General features: G+C 41.9%; 1 protein-coding gene across 1 annotated transcript; it reads left to right on the top strand.

Annotated features, from left to right (window-relative positions):
* Positions 1-207: 207 nt before the first annotated feature.
* CREG2 (cellular repressor of E1A stimulated genes 2) lies at positions 208-20,013 on the top strand. Its single transcript, XM_066176605.1, has 4 exons — positions 208-606; positions 2,744-2,913; positions 14,455-14,568; positions 16,344-20,013. The coding sequence occupies exons 1-4, from the start codon at positions 208-210 to the stop codon at positions 16,489-16,491; spliced, it is 831 nt and encodes a 276-aa protein (XP_066032702.1). The 3' UTR covers positions 16,492-20,013.
* The last annotated feature ends 2,518 nt before the right edge of the window (positions 20,014-22,531 follow it).

The raw sequence follows: 22,531 nt of genomic DNA, 5'->3' as shown, positions 1-22,531 counted from the left end.
CCGCGGGAGGCTGTGCCAGGAGTGACCCTGGCCGGTGCGGGCGGAGGCCCCCGCAGGGCCCCGGGCTGGGGGCAGGACCCCGAGGCGTGACGCGGCTCGGGGCGATCGGAGGTGCCGCGAACACGGCGCGGTGGGGAGGGGGCGGTGCGGGGCGGGCGGCGGCCGCGGGAGGGCGCGGCGGGCGCGGCGCGGGCGCTGCCGCAGAAGATGTCGGCGCGGCGGCCGTGGCCGTGGTGGCTGCTGCCGGCGCTGCTGTGCGGCGGCGCGGGGGGGTACGTGGTGGTCAGTTCCGTGTCGTGGCCGGTGCCCGAGGCGGGGGCGGCGGCGGACGAGCTGCACAGCTCCTCCACCGAGGAGGCGCTGCCCGCGCTGCTGGAGGAGGCGGGCGGCCTCTGGAAGCAGAGCTACCCGGCCTCGGCGTACCGCGAGGATGCGGCGCTGGGCTCCGGGCCGGCGGCGCGGCGGCCGGGGCAGGGGGCCGCCCCCTCCAGGATGTTCTCCTACCGGCGGGAGGGCGGCGGGGCGCCGGGACGCGCCGGGACCGCCCGCTTCCTCGCCCAGCACAACACCTGGGGCTTCGTGGCGACGCGGGCCGCCCGAGGAAAGGTACGGTGCCCACGGTGCCCGCGGCGCCCACGCCACGCGTTACCCGCCGGACTAGCGCCCGCGCCGCGCAGAGAGCCGCGCAAACGCTGGAGGAGAAATCGCGCTCGGAGCAAAGGGAGGGAGGATGCACGCTAAAAACCGCACCAGAGAGACACCAAAAAAAGCGGAATCTCTAGGCCAGGAGGCAGAGCTGCATCGCAGGGTTTGGAGAGGGGCTGTTTCAGGAGGATGAGGAAGAGAAGGAGAAGAGCCTGCTGGGCTACCACAAAAACTGCCCGTCCGTCCAGCTATACCAGCTTAAAGGACGATTTCTCTGTCAGGAACATTAAACAAAATAGCTGAGCTGTACCAGAGAATTAGAATCATTATTTTGTCTAGCTTTAAATTATTTCCTTTTTCAAAGTGAAACGTTGGGATGAGACACAGCAACCAGTACCACTCAGACTAAAAGAAAAAAAAAGAGAAATAAATAAAATGGAATAAAACATTCTTAACTTTCTATTGAAAGTATTCACAGATTAATTAGTTTACAATTTTAAATTAAATTTAGAAGCACCTAAGTCTTCAGGAAGCTTGGGTGACTTAGTGTCAGTTAATGTTATTGTGAAATACAAAGTAACAGATTGAAAAAAAAAACCAGCATTAAATGAATTTGTATGTAAAGAGAAGAGGCCTGTAATTCTACATCAGCTTTTGGAAATCCTATTAAACCATATGATCGTAACTCTTTTGGTTTATGCTCTCGCCAGAAACCCTCAGTGGAATTACAGCCATAATACAGTCTGCAGTTATCTGCCTCCAGACAGAACACAGAAGTAATAGAGAAAAATCTGATTCATAACAAAATCTGAAATTCAAGGGATGGTGTTTGCTGCTTTGAATGCTGAACTGTACTGCCTGTGATCACAATTATTTTTAAGAATCCAGAATAATATTAACCTTTCATGACAGACTGCGTATTTTAAGCAATAGGAACATGTCCTGCAATATTATGAGAGCTTTTTTTTTTCAGTTGTAACTCTTAATAATAAACAAGTATTTTTATTTTCTAAGTTATGTAATATCATTAAAGCATTCCTTCTAAGCAGACCCAATAAAGACCATTTATAAGCACTATAAGCATAAAAATTTTAAAGGCATAGAAACATTAAAAATCAGAAAGCATGCTACCCAGGTAACAGCATCATCCAGGGTTTTTTTAATTAACTATTCGTATTTCATTTTACTTTGTTGTAGAAGATTTAATGTATTGACAGATAATTTTACTGTTTAACATCTAATAGACCATGAGGAAAACATATCTGAAGGCATGAAAAAAAGGAGTAATTAACTGAATATCTGTCATTGCTATTTATAATTGGATAAAAAGCACATTAGGAGTATATGTTATTCTGAAGCATATTAATGAGTGTCACTACTGGGCAAGGACATTTTTCCCTGCCTTATAACCACTGTGTGTACACAGGCCAGTGTATGGAAGAAAATATTTTTGAAAACTTGGCTCCTTAGTGTCCCTTCTCTGCCATGGGAGGTGGTTTTACTTTGGCTGGCTTGGTAGTTGAGACACCCTCCACCAGGAATCTGATGTTCCTGCCCAGGAAGCTGAGCTGATGTCCAGTTTGACTTCAAACACAATTTTAGCTCAAATGCATTCTGGTTTTTGCAAACCAATGCAATCACATTGCAAGTCAAAACCAAAAGAGGAGGCAGTATTAGGGTAAAAAGCAGGCTGAATCAAGGCTAAATTAGGCTCTATATCCTTTTGGGTTTGAGGAAAGGTACCAGCAGCGATTTAAACATTTCCTGACATCAATGGCAGGAAAAAAAGATATTCATGCACTTAAGCATTTTAATGTGGTAGTTCCTTTAAGCTTAGTGGGAGAGAAAATGTTCTCTACAGTGTCCTGGACAGGACTAGAGAGAAGAAATAGAGGAGAGATCTGTTTTCATAGAAGCATGATAGATCTAATTTAGAGGAGATAGATCTGGTTTAGAAGAAATTCTGTCTCATGATGACAACAGCAAGTGGGAGCGATGGGGCTGGCTGTTCTCTCTGATAGAGTCCTTGAGGGAATCCCCCACATTGAATACCATCTATGCGTAAAGATGTAACCAGTTGCTTATTTGGATTTTGCAGATCCAAGGTATGCCCTATGGAAACTGTTTACTTCTCAGCGATGGTCCCGTCAATAACAGCACTGGAATTCCTTTCTTTTACGTGACACCAAAGGACAACACTGTGACAGATCTTCTGAAGAATCCCATGGCTTCTCTGACCCTTCCAGAAGCAGATGGAAATTTCTGCAGGTAACAGTTTTATCTGCCACCTACCACCTTCAGTGAGAACACAGACCTCAGAACAGAATGCTGGGTCCCCACCTTCAATGTCCTGCACTTCTTTTTGACTCTCACAATCAGCTACATTCCTGTGTTTTTTTGGTTGGGTTTGTTGTTTTTTTGGGGTTTTTTTTTGGGGGGGGGGGTGGAGTTTGAAAAAAATTCCTCTTGTAAAGCATAGTAGAGAAAAGCGGAGGTGTCACTGAAGTATATTGTAGCATCAACAGCTGGAGTGGCTTTCAGCTTGAACATTAACATACCTTAATTTTAATCTCTTTTTGGAGGTGCCTACATAAAATCTAGGTGTTCAAGATCCTATAATAGTCTATAATGATCTAGCCAATAAAATATATAGAGTTTCAGAGGCTGTCCAATTCACAGTAAAGCAGGCATCTTTGCTCTGCTGAAAACCCTGAAGACCCTGCTGAATGCCTTGACAGGGCTCCAGCTCTCTGGGTTCTGTAAGAGGATTTCAGGCTCTCAGTTCACAAGTTATATGCTCAGGTCTGTGACACTTCATCTGATTTCCACCTCTTCAGAGAATACGACTGAATATGATATCTTTGCAAATTCTTTACACCTTGTATATCACAAATAGTCAGTAAATGACCCCCCCAAACAGAGAAATCTAGGTCTGAGGTTTACCAATCTACATCCAGTCCCTGGTTCTTCTCTCCAGAGACACAGTGAGTTGACTTCTTCTTAATCATGTCACAGAATCTTAGAATCACAGAATGGTTTGTGTTGGAAGAAACTTTAAAGGCTGTCTAAGTCCACCTCCCTGCCACAGACTGGCCACCTTCCACTAGACCGGGTTGTCAAAGCTGCATCCAACCTGGCCTTGAACACTTCCTAGGATGGAGCATCCACAGCTTCTCTGGACAACCTGTTCCAGGGTCTCACCACCCTCACAACAAAGAATCTCTTTCTAACATCTGATCAAAGCCTGCTCTCTTTTAGTTCAAATCCATTATCCCATTGTTGCACTACATGCCCCTGTGAGAAGTCCCTCCCCAGCTCCCTTGCAGGCTCCCTTTAGGTACTGGAAGTCTGCTTGTAAGGTCTCCCTGGAGCCTTCTCCAGGCTGAACAATCCCAACTGCTCAGCCTGGTCTTTGTGGGAGAGGTGCTCCAACCCTGTCATCATCTTCATGGCCTCCTCTGGACTCGCTCCAACAGGTCCATTTCATTCTTTGCGTATAATGAATAACTTCAGATCCCCAAAGCTTTACGTGTGTAACCTCAAAGACTATTCAGTTTTCCCCTCCATTCTTGTCTCCTTGAAGAAGACATATCTCTACCATATGTTTGTTTACAGTCAATCATGTGGCAAACTTGGCTGGGTCAGCCTTGTGTGAAGTGTTATTTACAAAGGCCTCTTTACGTGAGGAGGTACATGACACCGAAATTGTGTCAGACAGGACTCTGTTACCAAAGCAGGTCTTAGCTGACATTGCAAGGAGAGAGAGAGAAAACTGGTAGGAACAGACCCCTTCAGAAAGAAATGGCATTAACAGTTTTTATTCCAACTTAAGGTCCTCTTTGGGGAAGGAGAGGTTTTATCTTCAGACCAGATTTCCCCAGCTCTCAAGCCTAATAGCTGAGAAGAACCCTGGGAAAAGCAGGGAGTGACAAATATAAAACATTACTGTTACACTTGTCTGTATTTGTCTTCAGAATATATTGTTTTCTAGAGAGTTATATGGTGGAAAAATTAAATGTTTCTAAGTCCATGTACAAATGTTTCTACTGTAGAAGCAGTACAAGTAATTTCAGACTGACATCCTATTTATTCCCAAGGAATGGAAATCATGGCTTCCTCTTACAATGTCAAACACCTAATAGGAAAATTCTGTCACCAATATTTGTTAAGGTAATTCAGTCTTGAACACTTGAGGAGGTCAGTGAAGTAGTGAAGTTAACAGTGGAATGGTTCTGCTTATTGCTTACATATTTTCATTAAATATTCTGGATTAATAATTTAGAAAATAAATATATCTGTTCTTTCATTGCAGGCTTAATGGCGTTTATTCCTGCTTTCTGACCTTTTCCATTCAGTCTAATAGTAAACTTACTATCCAGTCCAAGTGCTTAAAAATGAATTTTTAGTCCTATGTCCTACTACTCAATGCCCTATTTTCAGAGGCCCAAGACTCAGAGCAGCTTTCATTGATGATAAGTGGTAGTGTTGAGCACTTCTGAAAACCACATACCCACTTAGGCACTTAAGTGTGGCCTTTGATCCCTGACTTTAAACAGCCACTCTTGAAAGTCTTTGTCTCTTATGTCTTAGCAACATCACTGCCCGATTTACCTGTTTGGGAAGTGACAATTCACCAACAAAAGAGAAATGCTGCATGATTTATAGATATCTGAAATCCATATACACCACAAACCTTTGTGGATATTTATTCAATGTCTTTTTATTACATCGCTATTAATTTTCAAATCCCTACCCTTTTGATCAGTATGCCAGATATTTGCTGCTGCTTGTTTTGCAGCCGGGGCAGCCTGGATTCTGTCATCTGACTCTACAGTCCCCTCTGCAGCCTGAGACTGTGCTTTCTGGTGAAAAGAGCTCTCTGGGCACCACCAAGAAGCTAAACCTGGATTTCCAAAACAGCTTAGTACAAACTAATTACCATTTGCCACATCCCTACTCTCCCTCCCTACCACAAGTCATGTGCTACCCTGCCCCCCATCAGTTCTGGGCTTTGCCTCAGCCTGAGCTGAAACATAAATGTGAAGAAAATTATCCTAACAGCAAGGATAAGTTTTTCTGCCGGTCCTTCTTCTTTTCATCCTGTGGCCGGTACCGCTTCTGGCCATGCAATCCCACCCCCTCCCTCCAGCTGACCATATGGTGGGCCTATTTTAGCTCAGTAAACCAGCAGAAACCTCTTGGGTTTGTTGGGTTGTTTTTTTTTTCTGGATGAGATTTCTACTGGCTTAGTAACTTGAATCAGCTCCTCAAGAGCCAGAGAAGAGCAAAGGAGAGGGGAAAGGAAAAGAGAAGGTGGTGGAAAATAGAATATTCTCGTTTTAGAATGTAACCATACTCCAAATATTGAGCTTACTACTGAATTGAGTGCACAGGTTCAGAGTTTGATCAGTGCTCCATGAATTATTTATTTTGTTTTTACCTTCAGTTTCTTTTTCATTATTTCTGAAGTTCTCATCTGGAAAAGATGTTGGCTGGCATTAATGCAAAGAACAAGCAATATTGTCAATGAAAAGCTGGATCCTTACTTGAGCTACGATTTTTGGTTTCAATAATATGAAATGTGAGCAAGCTTTGAGGCTGTCTCTCAGCAAGGAAGGGTGTGGGCCCTGGACTTTACCTTTCTTCTCTTACCTTCCCCTATAACCAGAAATTAATGGTTAGAAATTAATGTATGTTTTAAACTAGGAATCCATGAGCAATTTCTACACTTAAAAGCAGCAACATCTAAAATTGCAGCCTAGCACACCACCCCACTGTTACCCCACAGAAACGGCTTCTGCAGGCAGTGTGACACTGAAGAAAACAAGGTGTCCAGGCCCTACTGCCAGTGCTTGGGGTGGCCTGTCCCCAGCTTCAGGGTGCACTTGACCTGCTGAGACAGACAGGCTGTGCCATGCAAGCAGCATGCAACAGCATCCTCAGTGCAGAGCTTTATGTGGTGCCTTGAGCTGGGTATAGCAAAAGTCTTCTTTACTAGCACTACATGAGAGGCAAAACCTTTCACTCTGTGAGACCGCAGGTCCTGCTAGTATTAAAGTGGTATCTGTGAGGTTTTCTTTGCAAAGAAAAGTGTCATTCTTGCCAGACATTCTCTTCAAGTGCATCATTAATTGTTTTGGTTTCAAAATAATTATGTAATATAGCTAAATGAATAATATTCTACGTGAGAAAGTTCATGTCCTTGTATGCCAGTAATGCAATTGTAGCTTGTTTTCATGTGGAACTTTATTAGAATTCCATTATTAATCTAGTCTGAGTTGCAAGAATCAAAATAAATGTGAAAGCTGATCGGTGCCTGTAGCCAATGCTCCTGGGAGTATTTGGCACTCTCCTGAAAAATGCCTCTGACCTATTTCATGCAAAAGAAATCTCTGGCCTTTAGAAAGAAAACATAGCTGACATTTCAATGTCTTCATGTACCTAATGAGTTTCAAGTGACCTGTGTACACCAATTTGATATTAAATTTATTTAGTAGCAAATTTCATTTGTTTTGTTTCCGAACAGACTCAAGTTTCAAACCTTGACAATAAATATTTTCCCTTTCAAGGATGTGAGGAATACAGACTGGCCTTTATGGTGCTCCAGCCTCAATATTTAATCAGCTGAAGAGAAAATTTGAAAACCCTAAACTAATAGGAAAAATAACATTTAATATTGAAAGAAAGAGAGCTGCAACGCATCTGACTAGGCACTAATCGGAAGACATTTTAGTATTGCAGCTACAGTTTGGATTCCTCATCTCTGACCTAGAGATTGCCATTTCCCAGAGGGAGACGGGCTGCCCCTCTCTGAGAAGGCTCTGATGGCCAGGATAGAGACAGCATTTGTTAGCAACTACACAGCATTTTATGTAAATGCTGATAAATGGATAATAGAGGCAAGAAAAATTAAATGGTTCAGAGCTATAAATAGACTAAGCTGGTATGTCTATGCCACTGACAAGCTGAGACGATTGAGTTCCATTCTTGCAGCTTTCAGAGGGAGCAAGATCAAGCCCGACATTAAAGAATAGAGCAGCTATTGTTCTAAACACATTTCACAACACACAGACTGCTCAGAGGATTCCTCTTTCCAAGTAAGCTCCTGAGTCTGCCTCATTACAGCTGCAGCCTGGAAAAAAGACAATTAATTTCAAACTTGTGTCAACTCCTTGACATCAGGTTCAGCACATTCACAGGGACACACTGCAGCTTTCTTAGAGAAGGAGCAGTTACATGGCTGCCATGAACTGGTTTTCATACAAGGGAAAAGCAGCAAGCTTTGGCGTCAGTCCACCTTTGTTTTTTTCCTGCTATTAGTTGAGAATGGTGTTTCAAATCCACACTGCAGACCATGAGTGATTTTCATGAATTCAGATTCCCCTTCTAATTTATGATCTCCATCAGGGGTGACTCCATCAGAGCCATTTTACCCACACACCATGCTCATCTGGTGCTTGAGGTAGCAGATTGGCATTATCAGGCAGATGCCTTCAGTGGACATAAGCTGACTCTGTAGGTTTCCTAAATGCTGCATGGAAAATGTTGACAGGAAGTTTTGAGCCACCAAGCCATGAGAAGAGAAGAAGAATTTTGTGGGTCTGGGTTCCTGCTGTGTGGTGGATTGGCAGCATGCACAAACATCCAGCTTCATTCCCTGGGCAGTCCTGAGGGACAATAAGCCTGCCACGGGTGGAAGGCACAACCTTTGGGATATCATATGGCCACTCAACATATAATTGCTGCTCAGTTTGTAGAGTCACTGTTCTTAATACAAGGATTAATATAACAAAGAAATCTGGTACTGCACCTTCACACAAAGAGAAATTACACACACAGAAGACAAAGGCTGAATTCAGACATCCATCAATTTTTGAGATCCACCTCCTGATTCTGTAGCACAGACACATTTCTAGTTCTGGTATTTATATTGTCCCTTTTTAGTCATGTGCAAATAATTATGTCAGTATCTGTTCCTAAAAAATCTGTATTTAAAAAAAAAAATAAAAATGAAGGTACTAAATTAGAAAGTCAAACATGAAACCTACTATCATCATGACCCAATACACACATTACATTTCTAAATTACTATTTTCCCTGTATTCTTAAATAACCAACTTCCTAAAATCCCATTCTAGTGAAATAGTGTTTCTCTGACTCTGTTTACAGAAATAGTTGATGCTGTGATTCTTTTTTTTCTCCATGAATTGTCTATGGTTAAATGATATAAAAGCTTCCTGTCTGAAACACAGAGTTCAGCTGAAGAAATGTATTGTTGTTGTCAACGGAGAGAGGCAAACAGACTGGCTTCACATAACACATTGTAATTAAAACATTTTAGGAAGGATTATCTTCTAGAAAGAATGAAATTATTTAAAATGTTAAAACACATATACTAGGAGCACAGGCTCACTTAGATGAATAGAACAGCCACTGCACCGATACACTTCAGCTCCCTGACTTGACTTCAGATTCAGAACAGAAGACCTCTTCCAAAAGCAAAGATGTTCTAACTAACTTTGCTGGCTCCCAAATATGGCTGATAAAGAAATTCTTGTCAAAATCAGAGCAGGGCAGAACTGCGTAGCCATATCCAGTTGAAGGCGAGCAACAGCTTTTCAGATTATGAAATTGCTTTCAGGGGAGATTTTGTTTGACGTTCATGCCATGCAGATTAGCAGCACCAATACATTCTTTCTGCTTCAGAGACTCCAGTAGTTAGTCGTGAACAAATGAAATGAATGAGGAGAGTAACTTACTTTCCAAAATTAATCACATTTATGAATCAAAATTATATGCACTTTACAGTAATTCTCTAAGGACAGAGCATTCCCTCCCTTCCTTTTTGTAGATTTTAGGGGACAAAAATCCTATAATGCATTTTATATAGTAGAAAATAACTCTGCCTTTTCACCTTCTGCCCAGTTTGGGGCTATGTGAAGAGGAGCCCTGTGTAGGGTGTGACAGAGTCACCTACCTTGCATCCATGGGAGGTGACAGGGATGAGCTGTGTCAACAGCCAATCCCCACCTCCTAATTACATGGGTTTTCACAACTGCTACCTGCTACTGTGCTTTAAAGTAGTAAAAAAATGTAGGGAAACAGTTCTCTGGGGCTTTCTTCTTGGCTCTTTGTCTATTCTTTTCTGCAATAGGAGAAAGCTCTTTCCCAACCTCTTTTCTCTTCAACTCTGAAGAAGTAGAGGAACAAGAGCAGTACTTTCTCACACGGCAGTGAGAAATGTGTTCAGGGGACATTTCATCCATCAGGGAGGATGGAAGGTCTTGTTTCCGCAGGGGCAGGGGGTGGAGGCGAAGGATGTCAGCTCCTTTGTGTGAAAATGAGGCTGGGGAAGAAGAAAAAGAGAGGAATTCTTCTGCACAGATTGCCGCTTCTACACCCAGACTGGAACAGTACTGAACCCTCCTGCCTTCCCCTACCAGTTCCTTCTTGGGAGTACTTGGCTTTCCTTTCCAGTGCCTTCCAAACTCATAATTTGCTTTTCCTGTCAATCTGTGGCAGATCAGTGTCACCTCACTAATGGTGAGGCTGAGAATGAAGATAAAACTCAGGGATACTTTGGTCAGAAACCAGGAGACAGAGCATCATCAGTCAAAGCAGAAATCTCAGCTGTGAAAGGGAATCCTAACCAAGTCCCAACATCATCATCTTATGTGCCATAAAACCACAGCAACCTGAAGTATAGGTTCATAACACCTGGACTTGGATAGTTGCTGTATAAGAACCTTCTAATTAAACTCCAAGAGATCGCTGGTGTAGTAAACAATTTAATGAGTAGGTGGCAGTCTTTACTCTGAACCACTCTTGAACCACGACCCAGAAATTGCGGAAGTGTTACATAGCAAAATAAGTGGGACACGTTCATTAGCAATGTGCTTTGCAGCATTGCATTTTTGTTGGGAAATACTTTTCACTTGGATGCAGGCCTCTCCTTAAGCTCAGTAAAGCTGGCACCTTTGTAGGTGATGTCATCTCACACACTTGGAAGAAAACTGCCTGGACTGGGTCAAAATATGCATACCTACTTTGCTCACTGTAAGCAGAGGAACAATCCTTCTCTCTTCACAGATCAGATGAATAATTAAGATGATCTCTCTTAATGTACTGTTTTCTTATAAAATGCATAAACTGAATCTTCTTCCATTTTAATCTGGCCTTCCTAATTTTTTGCAACAAAATATACATACTTGAAATAAGCATGAAGAAAGAGAATGTGTTCCCTATTGCTTGGTCTTCCTTCACAGTTACCTGCTTTCTCTTCCCCTCAGCTCATATTTTACTACAGCGTTCATGAAGTCCTCTCCATGGAGACAGAAGGCTTCATTCTGGTTGAGACCAACCACCTAAGAAACCACCTTGAGTTTACTTAACAGTGTTACCATCTCTACCCCTGACCCTGCCTCCCCCTCACACCCAGTCAGCAGCACACAAACATTACATAAAGCTCCTCTGCATCTACATGTTCTTGTGCCAGCAAAGATGAAAAGAACTCAGCGATTGAGAGCTGAATATGCATTTATACAGAGGCAAGAAATGTCTAGTGAATGCATGACTAGACCTTTACAGATGCAAGTGCAGAATGTTTTAGTAAATATACCTTTATTATCTTTAATAAAAATATGACGTGAATCCCTGACTATATCACCTTGCTCCAAGGAAGCAAATCCTGCATTTGTATTAGTTGCACTGGCAACAACACTGAAAACTCAAGAACCATTCACTACATTTAGAAATGCTAGCTGTAAGTTGAGTGTCTTTTTATGGTTTAAGAAGTATAAAAGTAATCAAACATCATTAGGGAAATACTATGCCAAAAAACAGAAATGCAGAAACAAATTCACTTCAGAATATGAAGGGTTCCTTTGAAAAAGAAAATATTAATGCTAATGTCAGATTAGAATACAAGGTTCCTAATCTGAAACAAAAAACCTATGGTAAGAGGCAGACCTGAAAGCAACACCAACAACGTAATAACTCTGCTGAACTCAAATTTATCATTGCTTTGTTCAGCTCTTCCAAAACCTCACCTAACATAATCTCAACAAATAATTTGTTTCATTTCCCAGTAAAAACAAACTGACTCTCCAGAATATTATTCCAATATGCAAAATTCAATTTGAATAATTTTTACTAGGAAAATAGAATTATGTGTGTCAATCAGTGTAGCACCCTGACTCATGAGAACATACACAAAACTGTAAACAGAAGAAGCCAGGGAAAAAAAACCCCAAGACATAAAAACACCTATTCAAGCTATGGATGAACAGTGTGTGGGCTTTGTTGTCAGCCAAATATGTTGAGAGCAGCTTTTCATGTCAGCTGGGGAAGAGTCACATCAGACACTAGTCCTATTAGGCAAAACTTTCTCAGCAAAGGCGGGCAGGCTTCACTGCTTAACTACATCAGCTCTATTGCCTCAAAATCAAATACTATGCTTTCAGAATAAACATGGACTTGCACAAAAACATCAAATAATTGTAATCTGAGAAGGTCAGACCAAAACTTATCACTGGTCCTGATCACATCCAAAATCTATCACTTTGATCTGCTCTGTGAAACACAGACATCTTTTAATAACAATCCCTTTCAAAATCCTCTCTTAAAGTAATTAACCACATAGTACCTAGGAGCTGTGTGCAAGAAAGACACTTGCAAATATTCCTGCTTTTCCTGGCTCTTCCATAGTTTTATGATACTGTTTGGCTGTGGTGGTAATTGTATCATATATTCAGATGCACAGTTGTTTTAACGCTATTTTCTGAATTTCTGCTCACAAGAATTCCCTTTCCTTCATCAATATAAATGTTAAACATATACTGAATATATATACATATGCAGAGGGCTTTGGGTACAGTATTAAGATTAGGCATGAAAGATAACAATAGATCAGGAGATTGCTTCAAATGGACTTTAACGCTTCACCATCCCGGGCCAACAGTTGCAAGAGTGTGAATGTGCACTACTCTGGCTGCTGGACATGCAGACCCTCAGCTGAAACCCTCTGCATGTGGGATTGGCTCCTTTCTCTTCAGCTGTATTTCACTGTATTTGCCTTTATTTATTTATGTTTTGGTGGGTGAGCATCTCACTGGGCTGTGGATGCTGGGCAGCCACACAACACCCAAAGCCTATGCAAAAGAAATGCCAGGAGTTCCGGGTGTCCTGGGGCATGGAGCTGTGTTCCTTAGGGACAGAGCACTTTCAGGCCACTGGAACCCAGACATGAAGTGACAACATCAACAGGCACTAGGAGTTAGTGCTGAGGATCTGTGGTGTACCAAGGTGATCATGTAGACAAGTTTGTACTCTGCATACAGACTGGTAGAAATAAACCCAGCGTCTGGGCAGGGAATGCAGATTTTCAGGTACTCAGAACACCCCTTTTATAACTGTAAAAACTATACTAGAGAAAATTAGACCATTATAAGTTGATGTGGACAGAAAGTTTGAACTTGATCTTTGGCCTTGACCCTTCCTCCCATCAGTAAGCATAGGAGAGGAAAATGAATACAAGTGGAATTTGTCCAAAAGTTGTTAAACTGAACATCGCCCTCAGACAACTACTGCTCCAAACTGAACAGGACACCAAAAAAAGTATCCCTGAGACGATGTGACTGCAAATGGCACTTTGGAGGTCAGGCTGCAGACAGTGGCAAGTGCTTACCAGACACAGTCAAGTATCAATCAGCCTCCTGTACTTCCTTAGATATCTCTGTTCATGACCCTCTTTAGAAAAGCAGATATTTTATTTAGTGAGCTACACAGTCTCTCATAACCATCTGTGGAGAATCTGCAGGTGTTAAATTAGCTGCGGGAGGATGCCCATATGTTTCCTGCGTACACTAGACACACATTGAGAAATGTAACCAAAAATGAAGCCATTGCAGATTGCACACAGTTAAGGCTAAAGGGCTCAAGCCAAGATCTTTAAGTAAAATTGTACACAGATGAGATGTAATTTAATGTGATTAAAACACAGTGAAGAAGAAATGCAGCTTTCATTTCCTAATGTAGTTTCTTGGGCTGACATGGGAACCATGGTTCCCTGAGACACTAAGCAGTCTCAAACTGCTGGCAACAGGACTTTGGGCTGCTCAGTATTTGCAAGGATCAAGGCTTTGCCGTCATTTCATATGCCCTTTTTTTTTTCCCAATTGGTAGATTTACTTACGATTTATATCCTTGTATTGTATATGTCAGACTCAGCAATTGCCCTGCAGTTACTAATGGCAGTTATTTATTATTACTATATACAAAGAGTCAAAATATAACAAGTACCTTCTCTGTCTTGGTCTGAAAGCAATTGTAGAACTTTTCTATTTGGTGTAAAGTAGTTGAAAAATGGGTAAAAAATGAACAAGGATTGATTTTCTAGGATAAGCACAATGAAAAGACCTTATGTTTTACATACAGATACACATATTCATACTCTTTTCTGTGGGCATAGGCACAGACTAACCATCTCACTACTTCTGCTCAGAATCCTGAATACAGGTCTGTACATCTGTCTGAGAATACTGCCATTTCATATTTTTTTAAAATCCAATATATACTAATCCAATTTTTGTTATCATAAATTAAGATTAAGCAACTATCTGCAGCAGAGCTATGTGCCAGTTGAGTGTTCCTTCCAGACTTCCCCCCTCCACCTAACAGTATAGCTGAGAGTAGAGAAGACCCACAAGGCTTGGCAAAGCTTTTTATATGTGAGCAGGAGTCCACAGTTCTACAAAATCCCTTAAGAAAGCAAGTAAGCTATTACTCATTAGCATTTTTCTCTATTCACAGAAAAAACGTAATTGATCCAGAGGATCCAAGGTGCGCCAGGCTGACTCTCATGGGACAGATGGTCACGGTGCCTCCGGAGGAAGTAGAATTTGCCAAGCAAGCAATGTTTTCTAGGTCTGTATCTAACAGGCACATATTAGAGTGTAGCCCATGGGTTTGAGACAAATACACAAACGTGGCCGTTTGGTACAGAAAATCTGTAAAATAACAGAGAAGTAACAAGCCTGACCTTTACTTTGGGGCAATGAAGCATGTTGGCTTTTGTGTGGTTTGGAATGACAGACATTTTAACTCTTGAGGAAATGAAATATGGAAATGCAGTTAGTTAGTGTTGGACTCTGGTAAAGCACAGGGTTTATAATCTGGGGATTATGAAGATACATCAGCTGGTTCCAAGGAGACATTATGTAATTCCGTGGTGTATTTGTTATCTTTAATGATTCTACCCCACTTTATGACAGGTAGTGGACTCAGAGACAGAGCAGAGGTCTGCTGCCTTTGGGTTTACAAACATTTTCAGGGTGGAGTTTACAAATTTAATTACATCTCCTAATATCCCAGCTGCTTCAAAGCCATAGTACTTACTGAACAGTCTCCTTTGAATGGCTGCAAGCACAACCCAGATGTGTAGCACACACACAGGATGTGCCCCCATGCCCTTCAGTGGGTCTCCAGAATCACAGGCATGAAAAGCCTGAACCTTAGCTGGGGCACACACCTCCCACACGGGCTGCCAGGGATTGTCCTCCAGGTGCACCTTGCCTGGTCCATCAGATGCTACTGGGAAACTGGGATGAGCATGGATCCAAAACAGCCCAGAGATTATATTCTTTCTGACCTACAGGATGGGGTCAGGGTGGGACACTGCCAGTGTGTGCCATCAATAGCAAAAATGGGACCATGAATGGATGGGGCATATTGACACACAAGCCTTCTTTACAAACTTCACAGAAATTAGATTTCCATGTGATCCAGAGTCCACCAGCACCTCAGCAGAGGACGCTCTGCTGTCAGGGTGCAAGAGCCAGAATGATAAAGTGAGTGCTTCTGGGGCACACCAGCAACATCTGATGCCACTTACCAACCTCAGAGTCATAGGTGCTCAAAGGGACAAATCAGAAAATGGTAGGAAACACCATCTTCCCAATGAGAGGGAAACCAAGAGGTTGCCAAACCAAGAACCTCTGCTGCAGGGTCCTCTGCAGGAGCAGAGCAGTACTGAGCCAACCCTGCCCTGACTTGCACCACTTCCCACCCATGTTTCTGTGAACACTGTGTCTTGAACTGTAGTATCCACTCTGTGCATCGCTGCTGAGCTTCCCACAGCTACACTTGCTGGGGCCTGGGGACCACACATCTGCACCCAGTCAGGGAGAATCAGTCTGACCTAGCTGTAAGGGAGACCAGAGAAATGACAAATACAGAATGAGAAGGCTGTCAGAGGTGACAGCTTGCAGAGGCTATGCTCTACCTGCTACCCAGTTTTATTAGCCCTCCCTCCATACCACAATTGCTACCAAAAATGCAGTATTTTCAGTACACTGTTTCTTTTAAACAGATAAAAGAACAACCCTGACATACATTTAAAGAGTCTTCTCTAACTATTTTTCATTTACTCAGAGACCAAACAACATCTACCTTTACAGACAGGGTTCTGCAGTGGGGGAAGGTGGTGATTGCTGGCTGCCTGTGTTGCAGTTCTCCCCAGGCTGGGGAGTGGAAGATCATAAACCTTACAGCAAGGAAGGGCCAAAAAGATGAATGGTGGTGTTCTCATATCTCAGGTTTCACTCTGGCTGAGCACACTAGGCCGAAGAAAAAAAAAGCACATTATGCATATGCTTTGGCACGTCTTTTAATATTTGTTTTGCTTTTCTTTGTCCTTCCAGGCACCCAGTGGTAAGAAAGTGGCCTCGTAGCTATGAGTGGTTCTTCATGAAAATGAACATTGAATACATCTGGCTTCAAAGCTGGTATGGAGAAGTTTCTCCCATTGCAGTAGAAGAGTATTTAAAAGCGGTTCCAAGTAAAGGATGATTGAATGGGCTTTGAGATAAAAATCTCCTGAGTTTCCTTTCCAGACACTTTTAAAATTATTGGTAGATGGTTTCTTTGCAGTGATATTTTTCTTCTTCTCTCAAAAGGCTTCAAAATAGCCCTGTCCCACATGGAGTGGAGTGAAAATAAATCAACACAGACTTTCAAATTATAAAGGAGAGGTGGATATTAGCCCTACCCTGCAATATACAGACTTGTCATTTCAAGCAGGCAATGCGTCATCTGAATGCTGTTTTTAAAATGCTTTGTATCTGTTTGTTTTGACTTCTATTGCTGTGCACCCACAGAGAAACTTCACTATGTGCTAAATATAATGTTCTGATTCGCAGAAAATGCAAATTGCCTACTCAGAACCCTCTATGCATTGTAGAGGCATTACTGCTGCTTGGTCTCCCTTGATTTGTAAGTACTTTACAGAAACTTAATAGCTGCAAATTTAGGTATTTGAGTTTAGAAACAAATTATTTGCTAAAGCTGTCCTCATTTGCCAACTTCTCTTTTCTATGTGTGTTTTTCCCTAATTAGATAATTTCATATTTCACTTGGAAATTGAGTAAAACTTCTCTCTTTAGCAGAAAAAAATGCAATCAGTTCAAACACCACTGCTCCAATATATCTTGTTTCTGACACAAAGCTGGTTAAACACATTAAAGTCCAGAATCAAATCAGCCCCACAAGGATTATCTCAATACAAGTATAAACATTCTCATAAGAAGAATTTAGGTAAATGTTCTCAGCTAGCCTGTTCCTGTTGAGACAGGAAAAGTATTTTTAATAGCCTGTAGTCCCAATTTTTTTTTGCCTCCCTGCTCCAGCCACTGCTTTATTTTTAACTGACTTGTGCAACTGATTTTTTGTAAGCCCTCACTAACTCACTGAGGGGTGGAGCCTGTCCCTTAACTCTGATTCCTCCCCAAGACTTAAAGGGCTTGTTCATGCATTTATTTTTAAAAGAAGCCTAAAGATGGTAGGTATTTCAGGCCATGAAAAACTGCTTTTCCCGGTGTGGAAAGTGCACACTTTGTTGCAAACACATTATGTATAGGCTTCTCATGTGGTAATACCAAAAGAGTTCAAAGGTATTTTAATTGCTGTCAGCTCTTTCTCTAGATATCCTCCTGGGTAAACGTATTCTGCAGTTCTTAAGGGTATCACAGAAAGAAAATTCCCATGGCTAACCAGCCAAGTCACCACACAGTTTTAAAATTATATGGCTGCTCTCCCTGTTACATTAAAAAGGAGACACGTTGAGATGGGGTTTATGTGCCAATGGAGAAGGTCTTCCAACATCCCTGGGAGTGGACTTGACCTCCTGACATCAGCCTGCACCACATCTGGGCTGGGGAGGAGCCTGGGTGCCTGGGCAAGTGCTCTGAGCTTGTACAGGTTAATCCCTGGGCAGAGCTCAGAGGCAGCTGCATGAGCTATGATCAGCTGGAAGCCAATTAAGTGTAGCTGAGTTTATTTTGGCTCAGGCATGGAGAGAGGGAGTCATTTCCAGAACAGCTGGGCACCGCGCTGGTTTAACTACAAGGGGCCACGGGGTGCCCAACTTAGCCCTAGGGTGAGTCCCTGGCCCCAGGCATCACTACTATTCCTGATATTCTGTAAGAAGCCGAGGCAAATGACCGGGGGAAACTTTGTTTAGACACTCACTAAGCTTTTTTAGTCTTGTCTCATTGCCAGAGACTTTTGCAGAGGTAATTACACAAAAGGAGGAAGTGTCCTGCCTGAATCTATTTCCTTCTTTTTTTTTTTTTTTTTTTTTTCTTGGCAGATGAGCTGCATTTTCACATTTGAGTTTGCCCCAGAATCTAGTATTGTGTAATACTGAAGCAAGATGGCCTGTCCTATTCAGATTTATAGACTACCATCAAGTGAAATCCTCCTTGATTTCCTATAATCTTTGTCCCCTATGGATTTGATGACTTTGTCCATTAGGATTAATGAGACTCTCAAATCTGAATTTAACAGGAAGAATACTAGTCCTTGTAAGATTATTTCACAGATGTAACATTTCTGTGAAAGTATAATTACATATTTCCTTATCCCAGTTCACTACCATTCCCAGAGAAATCTGAAACCCTCATTCTGTCCCCCACTCCTAAATACACACAGATTAAGCAAATCCACAGTACAATCTTAATGTTTAAACAAACTGAAGAATAGAGGAAGAATTTTAGAAGTGCTACTGTTACTATCCTCTCAGTTTCATTCACGTCCCCTGGCAACAGTGACATGGTCCTATGTCCAATCTGTTACCTTATTAACAAGCCTTGAAGCAGTAAGGGATTGTGTCAAGAAGGTTCAGAAGAGCTTTAATGGTTTAAGAAGTCAGTGTGTACTAAGAAAAGGTTTGAATTTACAACACCCTACTTGTTCTAGGCTGCCTCCCTGCACACACAGATTAATTGGAGTAGCTCCTGTATTGTAAAATGATACATTCATCTAGAAGCTTTTCTGTATGGACCTGCCCTGAGGCTCTTGACAGAACCTCAAAACATGAAATGCTGGTTACATATAAAGTGACAAATGGGGCCTCATGGATAAATGCTGTCTTATATCACCTGTTCTCATTTCATGCTTCCTTCACCCAAAGAATAACTACTATGAGAGTCCTTGAAAGTCTGTAGAAATTAATCAAAAACACAACCTGCAGATTTTAAAGGGAATCTTGGAGATTAAAAAAAAAAAAAAAAAAAAAAAAAAAAAAAGGGAGGCGATAGTAGTTTGCTTATTTGGAGTTTATATTATTATTAATAGGCTAGTTCTAATTTTTCTTTAAACAGAAAAAATCTCTCAAGTAATATTGGTCATCACATGGTAAGTGATGTTTATTGAACCTTTTAATCCAGAGTTTTATCTGAAATACCAGAATAAAACCATAGTTCCTTAAGACTGTAGAGTCTGATCTTGCTTCAGTTCAATAGCAAAAATCCCATTTATTTGTTGAGCTTTAATTATTGAATCAAACAAGCATTTTTGTAAGTCTTGATAAGCTCTTATGTATTTATTAATCATTTCAACTAGCTGACGTGTAATTTACATGTGTTCTGTATTTTCATTATTTCTGTAGCTTCTCAAAAAAGTTTTGTCGTTCAACATGTTTAAAATCTTAACTGTGGTCGTGCAATATTTAAAAGATGTATTTAATAATTTCTGTGTACTTGTTGAAAAAAAGAAAAATGAAGTTGAAAAGTTGGGTTCTCACTTCTTGCTAATTTGGGCAAAAGAAATGCATGTACAGGATTTAGGAACAGCTATTTTGAACTGCTGTTCTTATTTAACCAAAGAATGCTCTGCTTCTGATGAAATTTTCATCACTTCAGTGGTTGAAATGCAACCTGTCTCATTTCTGGATGTGTATTGCAATTTGCAATGTATTTTGATTTCTAGAAATACTAAAAGTTGTTAACAAAATGGCCATGAAAAGACATGCAAATAAAAGAAATTTCAAAGCAGAAACTGTATAAGGATATTCTTCAGTACAGCATTTGCCAGAGTAACCCACGTTGTAATGGCTAAGAACAATTACAATTTCTGTCTGATCTGAACATCTGTTTTGGTTTTTTTCTCCCTGAGTTTTCCTGAATCAAGTTAATTTCTTTCAAAATATTTGTGGGAATTGAGACTCTGATCTGCCTTTTCTCTGGGGAGAAAAGTCTAGCCAAGCATCTTTTATCACTCCCTCATCTTCTCATTACTGTGTTCTTTGCTTTCACTGTGGCAGTTAAATGTCACTCTTAAAGTCTGCTCTTCTTTTCTGCACGTAGGAAGTGAGCACTCACCTCTTGGGTGTGGATTAATAGTGTTTTGGAAGTTTCCTCAGTGCTATTTCTTCCATTGTCAGCCTTGCTCTTACAAGTTCTTGTTACAGCATGTTCTCTTCTGTCCACTTTCCCCTGATGCATTTTCTTAAGCCAAGTCTGACAATTTACTTTCTCATCTTGTTTTCCCACATCACCTCCTTTCAACAAAATTCAAGCTCTCATACTAAAATTCCCACTTCATATCCAACAAAGAATAGAACAGAATAGAACAGAACAGAACAGAACAGAACAGAACAGAACAGAACAGAATAGAATAGAATAGAATAGAATAGAATAGAATAGAATAGAATAGAATAGAATAGAATAACAGCCTATGTTAGGATCAAATAACAGCCTGTGTTTCCTATTTACACTTTAAATCTTTCTCTTGTCACTGGTTGGACTGCATTTACTGTAAGAACTGTGTCAACAGTTCCCTAACCTGTAGAAATCTCAGTCAACACAAGCTTCTTATTTCCAGTAATCTGTATTTTTAAAGAACATTTCCTGCAGCTCGTTTCTTCCTTTTTACTTACTGTTTTTACTTTTATCCCATTTCTGGAGTGATGTGTATTCTGATTACACCAAGGATCTTTCATTTATTTATAAAAACAAACAAACCCTACCAAACCCTAATTTTGAACTTTGAACTTTTTTGGAATCACTTTAGTACTTCCATTTTTTAATCTGCTTTTTTGCTAACTACTGAATTTATGCTTCTTCCAAATTGTGTTGGTTGTCATCCTTCAATAAAGCTCACCTTTTGCCTGCCTTTTCTCTGCCACCACCTCCACATGCCCTCTCCCATCCAACATTTTGCTAGATGCTCCTGTTTCCTTATCCTCTTTCCCCTATTTTTTTCAGTAACTCTAATTTTCCTATGTTCTTCCCTCAGCTTCTAAGTTCTCCATGGCCCCTTCCACATTCCTTTGTCTGTTCAGTCCTGTCTGTCTTCTTGATTTTGCCACTTTAATCTCCTTGTCACTATGCTCCGTGCCTTTGGAGAGAGTCCTAACATTGCCAAGTTTTATTTTGGGAGAATGCTAGAGAGTTGCTTTAAGAAATACTTTGGGTTTGAAGGTGTGTGTTTGTTTGTTTGTTTGTTTGTTGAAACACTGCCTCTGGAACCGAAATGGGAACATATTGGCTTGATGCTGACACAGAAGAGGGCAGTCTATCGAGCTCATGGCTTTTTCCAGTGATATCTTCTGCACAAACTGCCAGGCTCTATTAGGCCCTGCCTGTGTCAGCACCCACAACACATAATCTCGATTAGGAAGGACATCAACAAAGTCTGACAATGTTGTCCGACAACATAGGTAACAGTACAGGAACACACAACTTGTCTTCTGAAGGAAAACAACATTTTAAAAAAGGCTGGTAGCTGGTGAAAACAAGTGATTCATTTTAAAAGCTAGGAAAAGGTACAGATGTGTTCCATGAAAGAAATAGGGAAGACTCTGTGTTTATTCAAGAAGAGGTGTATGTTAAATACTTCTATGTAATGGAAAACGAGTCCGTAGAATGATCATGTCTGTTCAGTACCTTAATCTTGTACTTACATACTTTTTCCTCCAGCTACGGTACACATGAAAAACGTCACCATTTTTCATCCTTCTGGAACGAGCCCCCTCAGCACAACAGCACAGGCACCGTGTGTATCTGACTGCGCGTAGCTCCGTTCCCTTTCCCCTGCATGTCTGTGCACCGTTCTGTTCTTTGCTGCCTTCTGGCCACCTCTTGTTCCCTTGAGTCCTTGTTTCTGGTGCTCCAGCCTCCCTCCACTCCTCAGGAAGCCATGCTGCACCCTCGAATGAGGGCGAGGTGTGCCCCGGAGGCTGCGGTGGTGACTCGTTTAACTTGACGCGTGTGCCACTGCTGGGGCTGGTGTGCAGGACTCGGGGCCGCCCCCACGGCGGGGTCCAGGGCCGGGCAGCCCCCGAGGGCTCCTTGGCAGGAGAAGGCGGGTGCCAGGCAGGGCCCGCGGCCGCTCCGTGCTAAAGGCGCTTCAGTTTGATCCCCGTGGGCATCAGCTGCGTGCAGGGGGCCTCGGCTGTGCTGTGTTTCTTAAACAGCCCCGGCAGACCGGAGGCAATGGTCTATATCCTGGCCTGGATTAGAAACCGAGTGGCCAGCAGGGCTAGGGAAGTAATTCTCCTCTTGTCCTCGGCACTGCTGAGGCCACACCTCGAGCCCTTTGTCCAGTTCTG

Source organism: Chamaea fasciata, unplaced genomic scaffold (assembly GCF_029207755.1).
Source record: "Chamaea fasciata isolate MVZ Bird 193981 ecotype frontalis unplaced genomic scaffold, bChaFas1.0.hap1 SCAF_2, whole genome shotgun sequence".
Lineage (NCBI taxonomy): Eukaryota > Metazoa > Chordata > Aves > Passeriformes > Sylviidae > Chamaea > Chamaea fasciata.
Note: the sequence above shows the minus strand (reverse complement) of the source record. Positions and strands in the feature narration are given on the sequence as shown.

Excerpts from the sequence above, each read along its gene's own strand:
- CREG2 (XM_066176605.1), top strand. The coding sequence starts at position 208 with ATGTCGGCGCGGCGGCCGTGGCCGTGGTGGCTGCTGCCGGCGCTGCTG. Across the intron at positions 2,914-14,454 it reads GCAGATGGAAATTTCTGCAG|AAAAAACGTAATTGATCCAG; the intron begins GTAACAGTTTTA and ends CTCTATTCACAG. Across the intron at positions 14,569-16,343 it reads AAGCAAGCAATGTTTTCTAG|GCACCCAGTGGTAAGAAAGT; the intron begins GTCTGTATCTAA and ends TTGTCCTTCCAG.